This window comes from Pseudorca crassidens, chromosome 15 (assembly GCF_039906515.1).
Source record: "Pseudorca crassidens isolate mPseCra1 chromosome 15, mPseCra1.hap1, whole genome shotgun sequence".
In the NCBI taxonomy this organism is placed as follows: domain Eukaryota; kingdom Metazoa; phylum Chordata; class Mammalia; order Artiodactyla; family Delphinidae; genus Pseudorca; species Pseudorca crassidens.
The window spans coordinates 30,035,050-30,059,111 of NC_090310.1; the positions used below are offsets into that span (position 1 = coordinate 30,035,050).

At 49.6% G+C, this 24,062-nt stretch overlaps 1 protein-coding gene across 5 annotated transcripts in view; it reads right to left on the reverse strand.

The window, feature by feature from the left end:
• CLEC16A (C-type lectin domain containing 16A) overlaps positions 1–24,062 on the reverse strand; it is a 207,772-nt gene that overhangs the window by 96,081 nt on the left and 87,629 nt on the right. For all 5 annotated transcript variants that reach the window (XM_067706637.1, XM_067706638.1, XM_067706636.1 and 2 more), the window contains exons 14-18: positions 23,867–23,976; positions 23,042–23,086; positions 20,379–20,429; positions 17,173–17,301; positions 8,798–8,918 (exon numbers count right to left, since the gene is read on the reverse strand). In XM_067706637.1, coding sequence (XP_067562738.1) covers positions 8,798–8,918; positions 17,173–17,301; positions 20,379–20,429; positions 23,042–23,086; positions 23,867–23,976 — 456 coding nt within the window. The remainder of the gene's footprint in view (positions 1–8,797; positions 8,919–17,172; positions 17,302–20,378; positions 20,430–23,041; positions 23,087–23,866; positions 23,977–24,062) is intronic.

The window sequence follows — 24,062 nt, forward strand, 5'->3', positions numbered from 1 at the left end:
GGACTACTTCAATACGTAACCAACAACAGAGGGCACAGCCATTAGGTGACCTTGTGATTTCAGCACAACATGTCTCTCTAATGTAGCTCAATTATGATTGTAAGTTTATAAAACAGGGAAAGATTACAGGAATATACATTAAACCACATCAATGAGTGCTACTGAGGAAAAAAAAAAGGTCCAGCAGACAGGTACCAATCAAATAATCAATATGTAGGAAATGGCTACATCACTCTGCTTTAAAAGAACCAAATAATGCTGCAACTGGATTTACTTTAAAATTTTCCACTTGAACAAAACTGACAGCTGTATTATAATCACATTTCCAGTCACTTTATAAGATACAAATTTCATTTCTCCATATTTCTACTTCATTTCTGAAAAGGGGCCAGCAACATTATTCATCAAGCACACGGAGAAGCAGCCTAATTCATGGGGGGGGGGGCGGGAAACGCTGTTAATTCCATGTTTTCCGTTTCCTCAGAGAATTGGTGGTTTAATTCAAACGCGACTTTTTCTGATCAGTCTAGTTCAGGGTTCTAGTTTCAAAGAAGGATAGGGAAAAAAAGAGCAGCATGTTATCCCTTAGGTAAAATGATTTGGAATAGCTCAACTGTTGAAATTAGGACAATCTACATTTTTAGAAAATACCAAGGTGGGTTTAAGATTCTTGGTATATTTCAACAGGGGGGGGAATAGCCTGCATTGGGAACCTGACTATTCAAATGTTATGGTAACGATGAACAAACATCATGCTTTCAATTCACAATCCAGCTGCCTCAAATTACTCAAGACAACCTTTAGAAATGCCACTTTCATGTTAATGAAAGTGCCTTACGTGTTTATGCATAATTTAAGAGAGTGCTAAAGCTTTAATCAGTTCAATCCAACAAGGCTTCTTTGAGTGCCTACTATGTGCCAGGCCCTGTGCCAGGTACTAGGGATAGAAAAAACAAAGTGCTAAGTGCATGTTTGAGGTGTGCCTGGGGAGGGTGGAGGAGGAGGGCTACCCAACCCAGCACTGAGGAGGAGGGAGGCTGGGAGCGGGGCTGGGAGGGCAAGCCTGGCAGAGGGGCCACCTGGGCAAAGGCCCAGCAGAGGGGAAAGGCAGGAAGGCTGTGTCTAGGAACCTGCAAGCAGCACAACAGGCAGGTGGGCTCAGACGCAGGGAGACATAAGGCAGAGGTGGAAGGCCAGGGGCTCTGAAATCTACAAGTGAGGAAAGTGATGTGTTAAATCTACAAGTGTGGGCTAGATTTGCCTTTCAGACACAGCAGCAGGGTAGATGGACCAATGTGGAGCAAGGCCATGGGCTGGGATCCCACATGGAAGACACTGGGCACAGAGAGTCTGGGCTGGGGAGGGGGCAGAGCTGCAGAGGTGGGATGGCTGCTGACGCCCTGGCCCTGGGGTTGGAGCAGGGTCAGGAGTGGTTCCAAGTCAGCAGGTGGGGATGTGAAGAGACCCAGCTTGGACCGTATTCCCTTTAAAGACAAAACACGGTGGGGGAGTGCAGGCCGAAGAGCCACAAAACCACACTTGCCTGAGATGGGACTTCAAATGCCACATCCAGACTTGCCTCTTGGGTTTCAGGCTAACAACATTAGTCCTCTTCAGCGTCAGCACAAAACAAACCAGTTCTCCGGAGCCCCAGGCCTGAATGCTTGAACTAAGCTGTCCCTGAGGAGCCATCTGGGTCTGAATCAAGCCTCCCCCTACAGGTTTCAGTTCTTCTCCAGTTAGCGGGCACCCACTTTCCTGAAAGTCATCTCTCCAGGAAATTTATCTAATTCACAAGCTTGTGTGACCTCCTCCACTTCTCAGTGTATCCCCTGGACGGAAACAGTCACGAGGCTTTGCTTTCTCAGAACTCCTGAAGAGCACCTGCTAGTTCAGAAGACTCATTCCGTGCCCAGTGCGCCGTCCAAACGAAGAATGCTACTGACTGTTTCCACTAGGAAAGCCTTCGCACACTGAGGACGGTGCTGAGCAGTTTCTGATGGACTCACCCTTTATCAACAGAACGGTTCTGAAGCAGGCAGTATCATCTCCCCACTTTCACAGATGAGGAGAAGGCTCAGGGAGATTAACTAGTTTGCTCAAGGCCACACAGCTGGGATTCAAACCCAGGTTTTTCTGAATCCAGAGCCCCGAATCCTAAATGTTACACTCCTTGTTAATTAAATGTCGGACTTTTCAAGGACTTGATTTCTCTCTTGCCACTTCAGTAAGCTTTTATTTTGAAAAATTTCAAACTTTCAAAAAAATTTAAAGAACAGTACAATAAACACATATGCTCTTAACCTAGATTCATCAATGGTTAATATTTAGTGGCATTTGCCTCCTCCCTCACTATACCCACACACTCACACATTTTTACCTTGTGAATCATTCCAAAGTTGTAAGCAGCATGGCACTTTACTCCTAAACTCTTCAGCCTGTATTTCCTAAGAACGAGGACATTCTCCCACAGAACCACAATGCCATCAACATCCCCAAGAAAGGTAATACTGATCTCGATTACGTTATCCAATCGCAATCTATGTGCCAATTTTTCCAATTTCACAAAAAAAGCCCTCTAAAGCCACTTTGTTTTTATTCCTCAATCCAAGATCCAATCTCAGGCGACAGTTGTCATGTCTCTTCCATTTCAGTAATCTAGAACAGTACCTGGCCCTCTCCATTCCGTTTGCTCTTCCCTGACACTCCCATTTGTGAAAAGTTGTCTAAATGTCCCGCATTCTGGGTTTGTCTTCAGAATCTTTATTATTTATGCTCTTTTCTCATTTTTGCCAAGATGAGGCACATGACAGTGACTGGGCCATCAGCAAAATAAGGCAACATAGAAGATTTTGCAGAACTGACAGGACCACAAAACTAGCCTTGGCCTTGCAAGAGAAGCAAATCAACGAGCTCACATTTTCACGGACTTACAATCAAACCACATAACTTGCTTAGGGAGCTTCACAATACTCCTGCTGGAAACGACTCTTTAGGCATTCAGATGAGTACAGCCAGAGATGTCCACTTTGTCTAAAAGCTCTCGCCTGCAAGGGCGTTAGGACGAAGCACACAGAGTGCTGGAAACTGGGGAAACAGGGAATATGTAACATTCACATTCACATTCATTAACAAGAGGATAATAAAGAGAGTGCGGCTTGGTCCAGAATTCAAACGTAGATGGAGCATTTGGAGTACGATTGCCACATGTGGGCGTCGTGGGCCTTGTACGTGCCCATAGCTGTGCTTGTTCTGGGGCACGAGCAGTCTGCAGGCGGCGGGGGGGTGGGGGGGTGGACACAGCCAGAGCAGAGGCCCATGGTGGGAACATGCCTGGTGTGTCTCAAGAACAGCAAAGACGCAGAGAGAGCCAGGTGGTATCGGGTGATGCCCAGCCTCATAGGCCCCTGTAAACAACTCTCCTCTTCGTCAGAGTGGGATGGAGGCCACTTTGAGCAAAGGAAGGACGTGATCTGACTTAACGTGTTAAGAGGATGACACTGCACACAGTGTCAAGAATAAACTGTAGGGGACCAGGCAGAAGCCAGTGACCGGTTAAGAGGCTGCTGCCAACTGTGCAGGTGAGAGATGATGGCAAGCCAGGCACTGAGGGGTCGAGCTGGGAGAGACGGTCAGATCCCGGATATATCTGGAGGGAAGCGCGACCTAGGTGTGCTGACCAACAGGAAGTTGAGTTTGAGAGAAGGAGGGGAGACAAGGAAGAGGCCCAGGCGTTTGCCCCCAGGATGGAGCGGCCTGCTCCCACGTGGCAGGGGGGAAGGCTGCATCCCCACGCCTCATTCCCCACTGCTACTGGCCCTATCACAACCTCTTAACTGGCCTCCCTATGACTGTGCCAGGCGCACCACATACCCTGACTCACTGACTCCTCCCAACAGCTCTGATTTACATGCGACGAAACTGAAGTGCCAAGAGATTAAGTTACTCGTTGAAGGTCATACGATGGCAGGTGGCAAGGGGCCGAGCTGGGATTTCTCCCGGCACAGCGTAGCTCCCAAGCCCACACTCATAACCACTAGGTTACATGGCCTCTCCAGACCCTCGACATGGCTCATAGGCCTCTGCTGGCACCGTCTGACCCAGCAGTTCCGGTTCTAGAAGTGAACATTCAGGATGGCTGTCCCCGTGGACACCCTTTGATGGCTTCCCACTGCACTGGAGTTGAGATCCTGCTCATCGCAGCCGCTCTCTCCCCTGCTCCTTTCCTGCCAGCCGCATGGGCCTCCTCCAGGATTCTGGGAGGCCGTAGCAAGCTCACGCTCGCCTTCGCCTCCCACTCTGACATCTTCTCGAACTCCCAGGCCTCATCTCTGCATTTTCTCATGCAATCTGCTGGTCCCTCCTTGCCTGTGCCTCTCCAGAGAGGCTTCCCTCGCCAGCCTGTGAGCCCTCTTCTCCTAGTTATTCTCTAGCCCTGGACCCTGTTCATCACCTCCACAGAGCCACCTCAGTCAACCTGTGATTGTGCCTTTAGTATTTACTTCCTCACCTGTTTATGGTCCCTTCCCCTTGCCCCCAACTGTAAGCACCACAGAGCAAGTCTGACTTCAGTTCACTATGACATCCTAGATCCCAGCACTGTGCCTGGCATGCAGCAGGTGCTCAGTAAGCTGAATTAATGGATGGGTTTCGCTGAATGGATTTAAAGAACCAGAATACAAGGTTAGGTGCGTGCTGCAAATGGCATGGTTACAACTATGTGAATGTCAAGTGCCCACATGGATGCTTCCTGAGGATGCCTGGTGGCTGCCTGGCATCTCTTTTTGGGTGTTTGGGTAAGGGGGGACTTTCCCATACTGTCACTGCCCATGTTGTCTGGACGCAGGCAGACGGGCAGGAACCTGGCTTCTCCTCTGCTTGTCCTCAGAACACTACTGGGCTGTCGGTCAGTAGGCCCGGCAGTGACTGTGCAGGAGTGCCCCGCCCTCCTGGATGCCTGGATGCAGTACAGCGCCCTTCATCTGGGCCCACGCAGCCAGAGCCATCTTTCTTACCCCCCAAAACGGCGTCATCATACAAGTGATGAACTGATTTAAATATTTAAAGATGTGCTCCTCAAAGCAGAAAATGCCAACCCCTCAGCATCCCGCAGCATGAGTTCTATCTCGTTGATTCAGCAGCTGCTGAGGGGACGCCAGCTCTCATTCACCAAGCACCTGCTACGTGCCAAGCTGGGCGCCCTGTGCTTCACGAACGTGATCTCTTTTGATCTTCAACAGCCCTCCTCACAAGGTCTTTTAGAACCATTTTAAAGGCAAGGCCACTGAGCCTCACGAGCATTAAGACCCTGAGGAAGGTCACAAAGCTGCTTGCTTCCCACTACAGCAGGCGCCGCAAAACCAAACGTCAATGGGGCCAGGTGGTTGGAACACAGGAGAGCGCGCCCCGTCTCCGGGCTCTACCCAGAGCAGCGTCGGGGCTGGGGAAGCTCACCATCTGCAACGGTGGCAACCAATTCAATCAAGGAGAGAAACCCAAACTCCTTAACTGTTAGAGAGAAGTATTTACAGACGCAGTAACATGATGTCTTCCCTTTGCTTTAACACGCTGGGGGCGGCGGGGAGCAGGGGTGGTTAAAAGAGAAACGGAAGAGCCAAGGAAATGAGGCTTAGCACAAGGCACAAACTTCTGAAGCTGAAGCCTGCGTGTACAGAGACTCTATGTTCCCTCTAAAATCGAATCGACTTCGCCTAGTCAAGTCTACTCTAGTCTTCCCTTCCCCTCCCCCTTCCCTCCCTCCCTCCCTCGCCTTCCCCTCCTTCCTTTATGGCTGCCAGTCCTGACCTCCTCCCCACACCACACTTTTTTCCAGTGAAAACGAAACAGGCTTTCAGCACAGTTCACATTTTTTCCAAAGGGGTGATGGCCTCTTTGATGCTCTTCTTTGGAAGCCACCTTGACAGAGCTCACCTGCCATACCTGGCCCCCCAGCTGGCTGCTGGACATGTGGGATGGCTCCTGAGTGCTCTTATGCTGTGGTTTCTTATCAAAGTGTGACAAGTTTAGCAAATACAGTTAAAGTCTCTTCCTGCTGCAGAGCTGGCATTCCTTTAAGCAGACCCTATCACCTTAGATAAAAGTTGACCAACCCCCAAACACTTCTCCCTGAGTCAGCTTCCTCCAGCTTCAGGGAGACAAAACACGGCCTCATAAGAAGCAAGCCCAGCCTCCAACATTCAGCAACTATGAATGCCTTCGCCTACATTAGGAGGTTTCCTACCTTTAGTATACACAGGAAGGCATTTTGTGAAGTGCAAAGCATGTTGATTTTTCCCCAATGGAAGGTGAGAAGCTCCAGCATTTAAGAATAAACACCGAAAAGAAAAGTCAACACATGCGTATCTTACTCTAGTACCATATGCTCATAAAATCCATAATTCATAGTATTTTCTGGACGGCACCCTCCTTAGCAAAGACATAATTTGCAATCAGGTTGGGTAAAGACAGACAGCCATTACTTTCTTTTTTGTTTGTTTGTTTGTTTTTGCGGTACGCGGGCCTCTCACTGTTGTGGCCTCTCCTGTTGTGGAGCACAGGCTCCAGACGCGCAGGCTCAGCGGTCATGGCTCACAGGCCTAGCCGCTCCGCGGCATGTGGGATCTTCCCGGACCGGGGCACGAACCCGTGTCCCCTGCATCGGCAGGCGGACTCTCAACCACTGCGCCACCAGGGAAGCCCCAGCCATTTCTTTCTTAATGGCCAACTACCCAAAAAGGCTCATTTAAGTGATCTCAACTAGCAATCTAATCAATTAAAATTGATAAGTGAAATACTTTTAACCTTTGTTTCAGCAGGCCATTCCTAGCGGGAGGAGGGAGGGAATATGAATTCCCAGCATAAAATTTAATTCCATTTCAGGGATGCAAACATTCTTGCTGCCTTGATGGAGTGGCCCCCTTTAAAGCACACTGTTTCTCTCTCTTTCCTTGAATCCAATCAGAGAAAGATGGGTTTATGGATCTCTCCAGCCAATTCCATCAATTTAAACCTTTACAGAAACCCCTGTGACCATTTCTCAAGGGGGAAAAGGGCCAAAGAAGATGGGCATAGAGCACAGAGGGGACGTAGCTTCCTTGTTCTTCTGAGAGAGAAGGAAAAAAGAGCAGAAACCAAGAGGAGGCAAGAAAAAGGAGTCGGACAATCAGGTAAAACCCATAATACTCATTTACCGAGAACCTTCCGTGTGTCAGGCAGCGTGCCCTGCTCTTCACAGGCACCACCGCATTTGATTATTGGGTAATACTCCGGTCTCCTGAGCATATGCGAGGCACTATACTCGGTCATATTCTATTTCATATTACAGTTCACTCAAGTCTCAAAACAGCCCCGTAACGTAAGGAAGATCATCCTGATTTTACAGGTGAGGAAACAGAAGCTGTGGTGGTTTCAATCATTTGCTCGAGGGAATACAGAGCAGGGCAGGGGTACCTGGCTCAAAAGCCAGCCCTCGATGGTCTATATCATAATCGCTGGTCACACAACTGAATGAGTTTTGTTAAAACTCATTCAGTTGTACACTAAAACTTGGTGAATTTTATTGGATGTAAACTATATTTCAATAACGCTGATTTAAAACAAGGGCCCTCTCATCACTGTACACTACAGAGTGGCCATCTGCTGCTCCTGCCTCTCCAGCTCCCATCTCTTCTTTGTGATTTTCCTTTGAGGGCCCCCTCCTTCCTCATCCCCAGGTGATGGGGTTCAAAAGGAACAGGTCCCACCTCCCAGCACCACAGCTGAGCATGTGACCTTGGCCTAGCCAACTTCTAAAAAGTTATAGGGAAAGAGAAGCTCTGTTTTTGTCAGCGCTGCTTAGCCAGTTCAGCAGATCTTGGCCATCTTGTCACTATTTGGTGAGAGCCCTCTGGAGGATGAAGCCAGAACAAAGGAAAGCAGAGCTGAGAGATGGAGGGTGGCAGCTTCCTGATGACACTGCTTGAGTCCCTAGATCTAGCCATGCCTGAAGGCAGAACTACTTCTGGTTTGACAGTGGTTATCAGCAAATTCCCCTTTCTTTTTCCTTAGGCTAGTCTAAGTTGGGTTTTCTATCTCTTATAACCAAAGAGTCCTAAAATATCATAATGTCTTTAAGAAACAAAAAACTATCTTGCCCGTCAGTGTGCACGTGCCCCACAGCAAACAGAGGAAAAAGAGAGTTATATGAATATGAGAAGGGTTACGGGAACATGACCAGGCTTTGTACCCACTGTCTCCTTTAAATCTCAGCCTCACACTGCAGGGTAGAGCACTGAGGCACTGCGTGGTTAAATAAGAAGCCCAGGCTTGCAGGCTAAGCACATGGTTCTCTGGCTTCCAAAGCCATCATCTTTACCTAAATGCTGGTGATTTGCATTTTTGAAAGTTTTCTTTGTTTTAGCAGCAGAATCCTTTAGAATCCTCATTAAAATCATACAGACAACCTTTAATACACAAAACCAATCAGACTGGTGCTGCTATGACTATACGGAGGGTAGGGACCCTGGAGCTGTGCCCACCCCCGCTTGAGACCCCAATCACTGTGCACAGATCTTTCAGCAAAACCCCCACACAGCGCCCACTGGTCTCCAGAAAGCAGGGCCCACAGACTGACTTCAAGGTGCCCAGAATCTAGGGCCCTTTCTTCGAAAGTTTCGTGTGACAAGCACACTCTGTTAGCTCATGGTCACGAATCAATCCCAGTACAACATGCAGGTCGCACATGACCCTCCGAGCGACGCGTGAGCCAGCCTGGTGGTGCCCCCCCCACCCCCGCCGTGACTTGGGGTGACCAACTCACTCAGATCAAGGACGTCATCCGTTTTGATCAGGTCTTCCTCCCGCGTCAGCGGCAGCTGGGTCTCGGGCTGCCCTCGCAGTTGCAGTGACAGGGAACGGAGCATGAAGAACACCCGGATGGCCTGGACCAACAGTTCGGAGAGCAGAGAAGATGGAAACTGAAGTCATTTTGGTGAGATGCTCCATATGGAGAAATCACACAGTGACTCTCGATTTACAACAAACAAAATAAAGCCCCCCTCTCTCAGTATCACGGTTCTGGTGCTTTCAGAGCCAAGATAAAAAACAATCAAGGATGCACCCTGTTTTCAATTATCCACAGGTTCAGGTTTGGGCCACTTCACCTCACTGAGCACCTGTCACTTGCCAAGACCTTTCCTCTAGTGTCATGTGACCTTCATGGCACCCCTGCTCAGCAGGCAGCCCCGCTTCGCAGATGAGGCACTGAGACCCAAGGAGGCCAAGTGACCTGCCCCCTGCTCACATCTACGGAGGGCAAGAACCAGGCCTCTTCCAACTAAACCAGCACGGAATTTGGAAATCCAAATCATGAGTGTTTCAAGGACCTACCTACTGGATGTGGGGGTGAGGGAGACAGAAGGTGAGATGCTGGTGGGGTTCAGGGATGGCCAGACCCGGCAGCCCTTCACCCAGGAGCCTTGGCCCCTTGGCCTTACAACAGGGGCTGTGCCACTGACAGGGCAGAGGATCTGCCACCTGGCAAGTGTGCAGTGATGTCAGTGCCCCGAGAGCCCCTCAGACTTCCCCAGCCAGCTTTCTGGGGACAGAGGTGGCCCCCATCAGCACAGGGATTCCTGGCCCATCGAGGAGTCTTGGCAGACTCCAGTGTGAGCAGGCATTTCCAGAGAGCAGAAACAAAGCAGAATCCCAGGCCTTGGAAGCCAGACAAGTTTGTGCAGAAAGCAGCCTTCACCCTGGGGTTAGCCTGCTCTGGAGGTACCCTCCGCTCGAGTCCTAGATTGGGGCTGACTTGCCCACCAACAAGAGGCCAGGAGGGGGAGGGGCAGCCACAGGGGAGGTGGCCTCTGGGCCACCTTCCCTGACTCGTAGCTGGTGGGCCTGCCCGAGGCAAACGGCTCCTGTGTCAGACATACAGGTCCGCGTTGGACTCTCAGCTCCACCACGCTGGGCAAGGCCCCTGACCCCCACGAGCTTCCATTCCCTCCTGCGTGAAATGGGGGCGGGAGTCTCTACCACACGGGGCTGCTGGGAGATTCTGAGATGACCCTGGCGGGGCAGCAGCCAGCACGGGGTCCGTAAAGGGGCAGCCACCCCTTACTCCCGCCACTCAACATCTGGGCACAGGGAGGCGACGGGGACAAACCACTGTCGCCACTGGTGAGCCATGCAGCCGCTTTTGGGTCCTCTTGTTTCCAAGTTCTGAGGCTGTAGGCCTGGGTCACTGAGACGGGAGGCTGCCCTTTATAAGACAAGGTGCCTCCCAAAGCAAGAGGCGGGGGGACAGATGACTGCTCGCAAAGAGCCAGGCTTGCACTGGCTCCCGATGACCCAGACAACCAGGGTGCCCATGGGCACCTCTAAACCCTAATCCTGCCTTGGCCCAGAACTGGCAGGAGACCTTGGGCCAATTACTTAATTTCCTAATGCAGAAAACTGGAAGAACAGTCCTATCTCCTGGACCTATTGTGAGGTCAGGTATCCCCTGTCAACCAGAAGCGCTAGAGAAAAGATAAGCTTTTATATGATAATGATGGTGGTGGTGGTGGCATTGATCAGATTGTTTTTAATGTTTTAAAGTGCAGTCTTCATAAAGACATCTGTAATAATCAGAAGAAAAAGAGTTGTAGTTTCACTATAAACCCAGCAACACAGGTTTTCTATATTAAGCACCAATTGCGTGCCAGGCACCATAGGCACCTTATTGCAATGTAAAGATTTTAAGCAGGAAGGAATGGAGCTGAGAGGGGCAGGGTGATCAAGTTCACACTTGAGAGAAGTGAGGTGGGGACTGAAACCAGGAATGTTTGATACTTGTGTCACTTAGGCATATACACAAGGGAATTCAAACCCAGCCCAAGTGCAGAAAGCCCAAGATGTGGGTGGTCACTTAAACTACTTGGCTGTTTGAGCTCTCAAGTAAGGAGTCCTGACCTCAGAGATGAGGGGAAATAAAACAGAAAACGGAAATAAAACAGAAGAAGGGTTTTTCTGTGACAAAAACCCATTCCTCTCGGAGTTCTGAAGGCAAAGAAATCAAGCAGGACCAAAGCTGGGGGATGAAAAGGAGAAACGTGTGTGGCTTTCTACAGCCCGATCACTCTGAAAACCAGAAACCTTCCAACATTAAAGGAGCCTGGAATTTGGCTCCTAAGGTAGACCTTTTTGATAAAACATCTGCTTTTGCTCTTCAAGTAACAAAATGGAAGATATTTCCAGGAATACAAAATAATAACAATAATAAAATAATTAAAAATATAAAACAAAATAAACACCCCCAATAATACTTTTCCTGTGTCCTGCCCCAACTCCTAAGAGAAGGAAGAGCATGTGAGAAGCCCACACACATGAATGTGAGGGCATGTTCCCACAGGGCCAAGTACTCCACTTGGGCGAAAGCGGGGCTCCCATGGGCATCTATGGGGTTTGGCACGCATGGTGACCAGCCCCACAACTCCGAGAATCCACAAAAGAAAGGTGAGATACCAGGATTAAGGGTCATCAGGTCATCCCACTGCCCTCTAAAACAATAACCGCTCCCTCTGTTTACCCATGGCCTGCCAGGTACAGGTGAGGGTTGTACTGTGTCACCTTGTTCGAGCCTTTTAACAACCCTGCACGGTTCCCATTTTATAGACAGGAAACCGAAGCCTAGAGACGTTAGGTAGCCTGCCCAAGGTGATTCAACTAATAACCAGACTCCAAAGTCTGTGTTCTTCCAACCACATGCCTTTGCCTTCAAAAGACTGAAGGATTAGGGCCCAGGCTTTTATTGAGTGTTTTTCTTGACTTTGCTAAATAAATGTGCAAGTTTAAAAGTATTACTGAAAAGGAAAAAGGCATCCTTATTCTTTGAGATGCTATCATAGAACGATACAAAGACTGATTCTGGAAGAAGAGATTAGATTTGGAAAGGCGTGACGGCTGACCAAGCTCAAATATAAAGAAGAGACTTTTCCGGTTTGCTTCCATGCAGCTGGGAGTAAGCCCTGGCAAGGAGAGCCCCATGAGTGGGGTGGGGGATGGCTTCCGAGTCAGACAGAGCTTGGTTCATACTGGAGTCAGGCGCGTCACGTGGATCCCCCGAGCCTGGGCTGGAGCTCTGCAAATGGAGTGTCCACCACCCCGATCACAGGGTGGGAGACAGTGGAGGGGACACCTTGAGCCCTGGAGCAACGCTTGGTCCGAGCCCTCTCTCCCGCTGCCCTTGCCGGGTGCACAAGTTGATGAGTTCAGGCGACAGTCACTCAAGTTAGGAGCCCACCGAGGCCGCGGAAGCCAGTCATTCTTAAAAGAGTGCTGAAGCAGTTGAAAGTGGGCACAGCCCTTTGGGAAAGCAACTTGGCAACATGTAGAGTCACACAACGAAATATTCATGCCCTTTGAACCAGAAATTCCACTTCTGGGAACTTATCCTAAAGAAATAAGCCAAAAGAAAGGAAACACTGTATTTGTGAAGCTGCTCATTTCAGTTTAGTTGAAAATAATGTAATACTGGGAGCAACCAAAATGTCCACCAGCAGGAAAATGCCTGAGTAAATCATGGCAAAAGTCACCACATGAACTTTTTATGCAGCAGTAAGAAATTAGGCTTATTAAAACTGTATCACAGTATGAAAAACTTCTTGCTCTACAATGGAGAGAGAAAAGCAGCAAGGATGAATGCAAGTCCATGGGTCCATACCCACGCAACCATGAAAAGATGTGTTTGCAAACAAAAATGGGAGAAGACACACAAAATGTATTGTTTGTTTAGGGTGATGAAATCACAGGAAATTCTTTCCCCCTACCTTGGAAACTTCATGAGATGTTATTGTATTTTCTTTAATGTGTAATATACATCCAAAGAGTAAAAGAAAAATAGCCTATTTCCTCAATGTCAATAGCGATAAACACAAAAACTGTTTGTGGTTTTACGAGGGAACAGGGACACAGAACGTACGGAGGGACAAATAAAACTTCATGCAAATATCTTTATTTCATGATGGCTTCCATGGTTACTCCATAAAGATGGCTACCTAGTGTAAAAGAGATAGCTAGTGGGAAGCAGCTGCATAGCACAGGGAGATCAGCTCGGTGCTTTGTGACCACCTAGAGGGGTGGGATAGGGAGGGTGGGAGGGAGGCGCAAGAGGGAGGAGATATGGTGATATATATATATGTATAGCTGATTCACTTTGTTATACAGAAAAAACTAACACACCATTGCAAAGCAAATATACTCCAATAAAGATGTTAAAAAAAAAAAAGATGGCTAGTGGCTTAAATTCAGTTTTGGGTATTCACCAGAAAGTCCTCTCCCTAACTCTCTTTTCTCTAGCATTAAGCTTCAGTAGGTTTAGATCATTAAAAGACTCTGTTTCTTTCCCACTCAAGATGCTAGAATGCTCTACCACTCTTCAGGCACCTCACAGCTGCTCTCTTCCATTTACTCTGGGCAAGACCTGACAGGCAGGACACATGAGGAACCTGAGGCTCAGGGAGGTTAAGTAACTTGCTCAAGGTCACACAGCTAAAGTTGGGATTGAACCTTGGTTGGTCTGTGAGCCTGTGTTCTTTCTTAACTGCTTCTCTCAACTGCCCTTCCATGTGGGGTGGGTCCAGCTCAAGTCCAAGGTTCTGCATGCATGTCCTCATCAGATGCCAGTAGTTCCTGTGACCTCATTTCAACATGAATCTCCCTTCTTAGCTGGGATGGCTCAGTGGCACTCTTGCTATTTTGGTCTTATTTTGTATTATTTGTTTTCTCTCTATTCTTGCATCTAGCACAGTGCCTAGAAAATGCTTGATAAATATGTCGAATGATAGGATAAATGGTGTAACTTGCAAAAGGCAAGAGGGAAAACATGACTTTATTGCCAGATGTCTCCCCGCGGTCTGCAAGGCTCTGACCCTCCTCTCCTAACCCCTTCCCTCACTCCGCTCCAGTCACCCTGCTCCCTGGACATGCCTTACTCTTCTGCATCTCGCAGCCTTTGCACTTACTGCTCCCTCTGTCTGGAAAGTGCCTCCTTTACATCTTTGGCTGGCTGGCTCCTTCTCACTCTCTAGGTCCCTGCTCAGATGTCACCTTGGCCGAGCAGCTTCCCCTGATCACTCTCTCCAAAGCTGTGTCCCCTCTTTCCTTCATAGCCCTCACTGCAGCCTGGTATCACACTTGTTCATAAACTTTGCCTCTCTCCATGCGATGAGAGGCCCCGAGTAGGGCCGCATGCCCTACTCACTCCTGCACCCTCAGGAGTCCAGCGGCTCTTTGACGAACGTACGAAGGAATGATTTACCAGTAAGGGTGGTTTGAACTACTTTGACAAGTCCTTAAGGAAAATAAAGGGTGGGATTTCTGAAAAGGGTCAGCCTCCTAAAAGTTAGAAAAGCCTATACTCGGCAGAAGGAAAAAAGAAAGGGAAGGAAAACCTTTGAATCCAACAGGACGAAATGGAATGTTCTCTGGATACAAGCAAAGAACATGAAACAAACCACATAAGCCCTCAATTGCTTGCTAAACCATACACTTCCTTTAGCTCAAATTCAAAGCACACTGCTGTGTTCTGATGCTTGAAATGGGCCGAGGAGCTAAGCTTCTGGAGGATTCCAGACAGCTGCCTTGCATCAGGAACTGGACTGGGGCGAAGGGTCAAAATTCCCCTTCAGAAATGGATCCTGGAAGTCACAAACGGAAGCTACTCTCAGGTGGATGGCTCTGCTTTGAGATGGCCAGCCCCCTTTTATCTCATCCTGCCACCTTCTCCCTGGCTCTATACCTACGGATGCTGGGACTTGAGAGTTGCTTTTATAAACTCACCGGACACAAGCGACCCCAGGGAAGCCCAGACGTCCCAGGGGCTCTGCCTGTGCTTCAGTTAGCAGCCCATCTGGGGCAAGGGAGGCGTGCAGCACAGTCCTGGGAACTTGAACTAAGAGAGATGTGAGGGCAAGGGAGGAAGAACCCCAGCCTCAGGCACCTACTGGCCTTTGTGTTTTTGCCTTACTGCTGAGTCCTCCTGAGGACGCTGGCAGGGCAGGCACTGCTGCTTTCTGGGTGAGGAGACAGTGGCTCAGAAGGGAGCAGGAACCCCAAAGCCCAAGCAACCTTCCCTCTGCCATACGCCTCACCCCTAAATTTCTCCTGTGGATCAAAATCGTTTGCCCCAAGCCAGCAGGACATGATGCCAGGAACCAGCCAACAAGGCCAAGGTCCTCGCTGGGCTCCAAGGCCTCTGGGAACTGCCTCCTTCAGCTCCTCCCAGCCCCATCACTTCCCACGTAGCCTCCCTCACGGTGGGCTCCGGCCACAGTCCCCTCTTTGTCGGAGGTGCTGGAATGTGCCACGTCTTTCTGGGCCTTTGCCTCCCCCAGCTGCCCAGCCCTTCCCCACAGTCTTGGCTCAAGGACCAGCCCTCTGTGCTGCTCCACCTCCTTCCCCGGGTAGGATTAGGGACCTGACCCCATGTTCCTTTAGAAACGGCCTTGGCCCATGGAATGGCACTGCCTCTTCCCACCTCGCCCTCTAGACTCTGATTCCTTGAGGAGTGGGGCTAATAAACACAATGAAGGCGGCAGTGGCAGGCAGCGGGTCAGAATGGCCATGCTGCCTAGGTTGAATTCTGGCTCTGCTACTTATTAGCTGGGGGACCTTGAGCAAATCACTTGACCTCTTCGTGCCTCAGTTTATCCCTCTGCAAGATGGGGATAATACTAGCGCCAACCTTCTAGGGTGGTTGTAGAATTACGTGAGGAAATTCATATAAAGAACTGATATGAATGATCTGCTTTATCACACAGGCTATGAGCTCATGTGACTGTTAAGGAAACCTGACGGACTGTGGACTGAAAAGAAGGCAGGATGCAACCCAGAGCAGCAGCTCTCAACATTCACAATCTTCTGGACCTTCTGGCTCAGGGTCCAAGGAGGACCTGGGGACGGGGTCCTCTCTGGCCTGGGGATACAACAGCTTGACTGGGTGTGTTGCCATTACCCTGCTTGGGAGCATCTCCTAGGCCAACCAAAGGTTAAGGGTGAGCGTGTCCACTCCATGAAGGAGTGCAGACATGACATGCATTTGTCAGAACCAATCCCCCCGTAAAGGCCGATGCCAAGGATGCCCAGTGCAAACACTGCCGCCCGCAAACAATCACGTGCCCGGCCATGGGGCCCACAGCCCTGGCTGGGAGCACAAGGAAGGAAGGTGTCACTGGCCCGGAGAGAGGGTGGGTCCTGCGGTGAGGGTTGTGGGTTTGGTCAGACAGCAGGGAATGTGGATTGACTGCAGACACAGGTCCAACTTCCTCTGTGACCCACCCCCACCCGGCCAGGCATCTGAGGCAAAATCACCAGCAGGAAGGCCATGGAATCCTCTTGCTTTAGGCAGATCCAGCAAGTTAATCCCGCTCCTCAAAATCTAAAGGTTAAAACACTTCTGCCACTCTGGTTACACTTGGATTAACTCAGAGGAAGATGCGGCCTGATAACGGGAGCCGAGTGCAATGAATTCCTCTAATTTATCCACTAACCGCCACACCTCCAGGGAACGATTTTCTAGGAAAAGGTTATGGTGCTTTCTAAGAAAGAAACTGATCTTACCAGGGAGATAAAATACCCTGAACAGCCCTGGGAGATTGCTTCAGAAAAAAAGTGCTGATAACGGAAGCACACACTGCAGCTGGGTTCTGAGAACTAATCTCTTCACACACCTCTCCTGCAGGCCAGCGAGAATCACAATTGCATTTGCGTGTGCCTCGTCCCCAAGATCCCTCAGATACCTTAACACCACCATCTCTGGGGGACCCGGCCTCACGGGGCTGATTTCACAGCAGCCTCACCTGCACTATGTCGACTGCTCACCCCCCATGCTCCTTCGCAGAAGCCTGGCCCCGCTTCCTCTTTCAGAGCTCTGGGGTTGGGGCCAGCTCCGCGCCAGCGAAGGCAGCCTGCCTGCCACCAACACCGACATCCGGCATCCGTGGCCAGATACGATGGAATTTCAATCTCTGCTTTAACAAAGGGCAGCGCGCCTGGGGAAGTTAGGCCTGGTGGCGGGGTGCGAGGGAGGAGCTCTGGCTCTCCTGAAGGCGTGTTGGAAGGCAGGTCTGGATGTGGTCGGGAACCCTCCGCCCCCCGCTCCGGAGGTGCTCCTGGAGGGCAGCAGCCCAGGAGAGGCTGAGTAGAGCGCCCACTCACCCGCCGGGTCCTCTCCACGTCACCACACGGCAGCCGCTTCACAAAGTCAATGCCCGTCAGCGGCGTGCCCGTGGGGGGCAGCAGGATGGAGGCGTCCATCATGAGATATTCCACATTCATGGGCTTCATCTAGAAGACAGACATCGAAGGGAAGCTCACTGAAGGGAGGAAGGCGCTGGGGCAGGTGACACTGGCCTCTCACCTCCATCGGCACATATTAAAGAGCACATCAACTGAGATTCAGACTGAGTGAAGCCTCGAGGCAGCCAGATGTGAGAGATGTGCCTTGTTGTTTTTGAAGTTGCAGATGTCCCCTCATCTGCAGTGACAGCTCAGACACTCTGGAGAAGCTGCCTCCCTGCTGTGGAAAGCTCTTCTTTCTCACCCTCTTGTTCCCCTCGCCGCAGCAGGGAGAGGGGCCTCAGTAAGGAGGCCAGCCCTTTACGGTGGTCCCTTTAGGGTGGTCTGCCCTGTGTGCGGAAGCCTGACTGCTGCCCGCCTCCTTCGCTGGCACTTCCAATACGATGACAGCAGATGTAGCGACGTGGCCCCCGTTTAAGGGGACCTGACTGCGGGCCAGGCAGAGAACTAGCGGCTTTGCACGTAGGCCCTGTCCAAGCCTCCCAACAACCCCAGCAGGGAGGCTGCCGAACTTACCGAGAAAACGGAGGCTTGGGGAAGCCGAGGAATGGATGTGGGCGCACTCAGCTGGCTGGCGGCAGAACCATGACACGGACCCAGGCCTGCCCTTCTCCAGACCCACTATGATTTCCACAACACAACCCGCATTTCCCCTTCCTTCCTTGTCCCCCTGGCTTCTTACCTGGGGTAACAGAACCAAGTCACTTATTAAGCACCTACTTCTCGCCAGGCCCCTGCAGGGCTCACCTCCTACTGGGCGGGTGCGGGGGCTGTCCCATACTACAGAGGGGATCGCTGAGCTCGGAGGGAGGGCGCGTGCCCACAGCCACTGGGCCAGAGGGGCAGAGCTGTCTGCCTCCTTCCACACCGCCTCCAGGAAGCCTTCTCCGATTACCAAGACACATGCTAACATCACCTCCCCTCCTGGAACTTTGTTGCGTCAGTACTGACCCCTTAATTGCACGTGTTGTTGGACACTGACACTTCATTTACCTGGCATCATAAAGGAATGACATTTCACAAAGGTAAATATTCTATAGAATTAATTTTACTCCTTTAAGCATCATGAGCTTTTTCTGGTCTCTTTTAGAAAGTGGGCTTCAATCATATCACACTTTTTTCCCTCCTGTAACATAAAGCTGACTAAACAAGGCAGAGCTGTGGAGAGGGTCCGGCCGTCCAGAGACCTGGTGAACAGGGAGCCCCTTCGCACGTGCTGCCTACCTTCTTATTTTGGACCCATGAAGCCTTCCTCCAAAGGCCTGAGGTCTACCGTCGCTATTCCTTTACGCCAGAGTGGGGGTGGCAGAGCCCTGTCTCCGGGGCACGTGGGGTTCCAGCCTTCCCGCAGGGCCTTCCCGGCCTGCCTTCGGCTCCCTCGCAGCTCCCTCCTCTCCACCCCTCCACTCCCAACCACCTCCGACAAGCCCCCTCGAGGACTCCTGCCCATTATGCCTCTGCACGAAGCAAGAGGTGACAGGAGAAACAGTGAAGGGTCAGAAATGAAGGCCTGGCTTTGGCAGCACCCGAGAGGCTGTGCCAACTTCGCTGAGCTTAGTGCTGATTTCCTTAAGTCTGAGCTAACAACTCAGATAGGGGTGCTGGGTATATGCCAGCTGTTCCTTCCCTAGAGTTCCAGGCTTTGTGCAAAACATGCAATAAATGTGTCACTGAGACAAACAAACAAAACCCAGGAAGCTCCCTAGGGCAGGAGGGAGGGGAACCGAATATCCGTGGTGCTGAACCTCTATAGGAGGCAGCCCTTAGGTATTTCACAACCAGCCTGGAAAGCTGTGTGGTCTGGGCCCCATTTTACAGATGGAAAAATCCAGGCTCAGAAGTAAGCAACCCGCTCAGGGTTCCAGTTAGTACGTAGCAAAAGCAGAAACTGTGCAGGGGTTTAGGAGCCCAAGCTTTACTGTGTTGTCAAGTGACACACGAGCCTTACGTTTCCAAACAAGAAGCCAAACTTCTGGAGAATTACATTGTGGAAGGGGACGTCACGGGCATAACATAAGGCGGCAGCTGACCACTGACTCCACTCCACTCCAATTCATGGTCCAAAGAGTAGAAGACTGAGACACTCTTTGGGGGGGTCGAGGGGATAATGGGGTGTGGGCATCAAAGGTGTGAGGCGCACACGGGCGGCTCACATAGCACCGAGAGGAGGCCTGGTCACTGCTGGGGCACTTCTGGAGGTGAATTATACCAATTTACACTTTTCCCTTGAACAGGTTCCACGAGGCCTCAGATGTGCTGTGAGCGAGGATGTGGTGAGGGCCCAGCCATCCAGACGCCCGGAGATGGGCCAGGGAGCCACGCAGCACACGCTGTCTTTTTCTTTTTGACATTTTAAACCCTTGGGTTTATTGTAAAGTTCCCGAATCACTTCACTCTTTTGTCCGTGAAAAGGGCGATTTATCATCTAGTTACTGAGTGTCAACTAAGGGGCAGGTGCTGGGGATCCAGAGGCGAATGAACAAAACAGAGCAACCTGCAATCTTCTGCAAGACAGGGGAGACCCCGGGCTGGCACTGCAGGTTCGAGGGAAGGCCAGGTGCGGGAACATTCTGGTGGCACAGAGAAGAAGGAGGCAGCACAATATGCAGAGCAGGGCAGGGCACTGGGAGGTGACGGCTCTGCTCCTCGATGCCTGGGCACATGTGGGCGCCTCCCTCAAGCTCCCTGACTCTTATTTCCTTATCGGCAAAAGCAGGATAATGATAGCAGTGACTCCCATCAGGCTGACATGGGGATTAAGAGATTTCACATGTACGACATGCTGCACACACCTGACACGGACTCACCTGACACGGACTAAGTCCTCAATCAAATACTATTCATATCAAAGTGAATCTTTCTGAACCATCTTATGACTCAGCCCAACTTAGGGGGAGTGAATGTCATCTGAAGTTTCACTGGTGGGGATCAAAAGGCACTGTTTTCAATGCACTTCCCCACCAGTCTCTGTCATTCGGATGGAGAGCTCCGAATGAGACGAGTTCTCCCCTGGTTCGGCAGGACAAGCTTTGCATGCCCACAAGCGCGTCTGGCCCCTCACTCACCGTCATGCTCCTGTACTCATCTTCAAACATGTCCAAAAAGATTTCTTCTCCCTAAAAAGAAAGGAAGGAAAGAGAAGATTATGCACATTTTTTCCCCATAAACAACAAAGTATTATAAACTCCAGTTTGAGGTTTTTGGGACCATCTGTTTCTTATTAGCGAGTTCTGGTAAATCACCAGGAAGTGAAATACACACGTGAATAAGAACACACACACCCAAAAGAAAGCCCAAATATCAAATGGAACCTCAACGCTTTTCTCCTTTTTTTCAAGCATGTGTAGTTAGATTTCTAGTGTCAAGGCAGTTAAGTAAAAACAACAAAAATAACTTCATATATAATTAAAATATAAAAAGGGTTAACGTTTCAAGTATTTAAGGCCATCTGCTTGCTGAGAATGGTTGGAGAAAATAAGAATCTCGGTTGTCATGTTAAAGCTATGAGGCTCCACACCTCTGAAAGGAAGAGTATGATTAAATATGCTTAACTCTAAAATTATACGGCTTGTTCCATTTGTTTTTGAGGTGCGCCTTTGGGGTTTTGGAGTTCCTGCAGCCCAGATGACTCTGCCCCGGAGGTCCCTCCCAGAACAGGGTGGCGGGGAGGAATTGGCTGTGAGACACATAGACCAGGGGCCAATCTCAGCCGTACCTCTTGGAGCCTCTCTTTGTTTCACTGCAAGACTGGGATGAGAGCCCACGTCTGTGCAATAGGAAGACAAAATGAGTTGATCCACACAAGTCATTATGACCACCCTGGATAGGCCTGCAACGGGGGAGGGCAGGGGAGACTTGGCTGAGCGTGTCAGGGCTGCTAGACCTGGCCTGTCTCCTAAGCGCCCTCCCCGCCCCCCCACCCCACACACAGTTGGGGGTGGGAAAAGCAATAGGTCCTCTATATGTTTTTCCAGTGATCAGAACCACAGGTAAACTTGGAAGTTCTTGTGTGGTGTGAGAACCATGCAATAACCACAGAAATAGCAACCCTTGAGAATATCCATAAGCTTGTGAGATACTGTACTTAGGGTGCAAACCTTTTAGGATACAAGAGAGAAAAATCTGGGTTGGGAGAAGGGAGCTGCAATTCAAATACAGTTCTCCTTTTGTCAGTGAGAAAGAAAAATCCTCTGGGAAGATGCCTACCTATATGTCTTCCTGTTTTTGCAATCCAGAAGCTTTTTGGGGGCCAGGGTGGGGGTGGGGGGCAGGGGAATAAACTAAGAGCAGTTATACCGGAAAGAGCTTCAAAGATGCCTCTGCCGAGGACTCGTATCCTCCCTTCAAGGCCAAGTGTGGTTTGGGCCGGTCTAAGGGGAGACTGGGATTTCTACCCCGGTGCGTGGGGCCCACAGTGGTACCACCCTCGTCTGGGCATGTCCGCCGTACTGCAGCTGCGTGGCGTCATCTGATCGCGGCAAGGTACACTTCCAGATTACATGACCTGGTTTTATCTCAACGAACACTGACAATGATGGGCGGTGGCTTAAAAAGCTTCTTACAAAGAAAAAGATTCCCGTTCATATGTGTATCTAGCTCACAGCTAAACTGCTGTGAGTACAAACAATGAATAACAGCGCAAGTGAATGAGAAAAGGGTGGCGCCCACGCCTTTCCTCCTCCAGGGAGGATCTCTTCATCAGCCAGAGTACAAGGGGAAACCACCACTCACTGGATCTGGAGAGATCTGATGTGGAGGCCAAAGAGTCAGAAACTAAGACTGCTTGGCATATGGATTAATCCACTGTTGCTGACAAATGATGAGCCTTGCCTAAGGCTATATTATGCCTTAAGAAAAGAGGTAAACAAAACTATCACAATGCAGTATCTTAAAACGAATCATCTGGAAACTGAAGACAGATCTACAAGTTTTCCAAATACTGAAAGTTATGGTGGTCCTTTACCAGCTCTCACTACATTCATGATAAATGTTTAGAGCCTGTATGTGCACACAGGCACACTTCATTTTATTGCACTTTGCTTTACTGCTTCACAGATACTGAATGTTTTTTTACAAATTGAAAGTCCATGGCAACCCTGTGTTGTCAGATGATAGTTAGCATGTTTTAGCAGTAAAGTATTTTTAATTAAGGTATGTACTCTTTTTTTAGACACCATGCTATCACACACTTAGCAGACCACAGTACAATGTAAGCATAACTTTGATTAGCGCTGGGAAACCAAAACGTTTGCGTGACTCTCTTTATTGTGACATTTGCTCTATTGTGGTGATCTGGAACCAAACCCACAGGATCTCTGAGGTCTGCCTGTACATGTATATAAATAATACACATGCATATAATTTATAAACTCATATGTAATTCAGTAATTTTATATGTATAAGCATATGTAATTCATGAACACATAAGTTCATATGTATTATTTAGTCATATGACTATCTGTATATAATTCATCATTTACATGTAAATCCATCAATGAACAAATTCATATATAATTGATAAATAAACAGTCCCATACTAGGGGTGAGTCCTCAAAAGTTCTGATACAAGAGCATGGACAGAAAAGTGCAGAGACCACTGCTCCGGAGAGGATGAAATTGAACATTTTTACTCAGGACCCATAGGGTGTAAGAAATAACTGAAGACACTACAGTCTGGTTTATACGACACACACACACACTGCTGTACCCCTGAGTTCCGGCAGTTTACCTTATAGAAATGCCGCACCAGGTGGACACTTTCTTCTCGGGCTCCCTGTTAAAAGAGAGGGAGGGTGTGAGGGGGCAGGTCTCATGGAGGCGAGTGAGTTGGGTAAATCACAAATTCTAAAGTCTGAGTCTATATAAGACAGACGCTGGGCTAATAATCTTAATCTATAAAGTGGTTCTTCGTAAGGGGGTGGGGGAGAAGGAGCTCAAAATAAAAATGGGCAAAGGACAGACGATTCAATGTGATGACATGGAAAGCTGCTGATACACAGTTACATGAGAGAAACGGGTTCTACAACATGGCCTTGATAACTCTGTTTTTATAAAAAGAAAAATTCACTTGTAAACGTGTGTGTGAGTGTATGTGGTATCTGGAAAGACACACACCGAAGTGTCAACTATCATTACCTTTTACCTCTCTGTAGTTTCTAAACTTTCTAAAATAAACATGGAAAATAAGAGGGAAGACAATGAAAGCTATTTAAAACAATGAATGAACATAGTAGCACGATAAACCATAAATAAATAAATGTGTATCTGTACACGTATAAAACTTTCATAATATAAAAAGAAAAAAATCCCGGAGACAAATTCAGAGCCAAATACAAGAGAACTACTAAAACTCACTAGTAAGTGGGCTTCTCGGGCCCATCTCAGTGGAAGGGTAGGTCTGCGGGAGCAAGTGGGCAGAGGGGGCGGCAGGGGTCTGGGGCCCAGCTTCCTCGCAGTGGTGCCGCGGACCGGGCTGCGGTCTGGATGCAGCAGCTTCCCTCGACCTCCTCCTGCCCTCCCCCGGGGCACGGGTGCAGGAGGAAGGGGGCCTCACCTCCAGGCAGGCCAGGTGTACGTCCTTTATGATACAGCCCGTGCTGGTCACGACTTGCTGCTTTAGGAGCAGGCAGCTCAGCTCCAGCGTCGCCAACCGGATCTTGCCATCTGTGGAGCACACCGGGGTCAGCCGCGCGTACCCCGGGCTGCATGCCCTCACAGGCAGTCTCTTGCCTTCCCGACTTGGAGGTCAG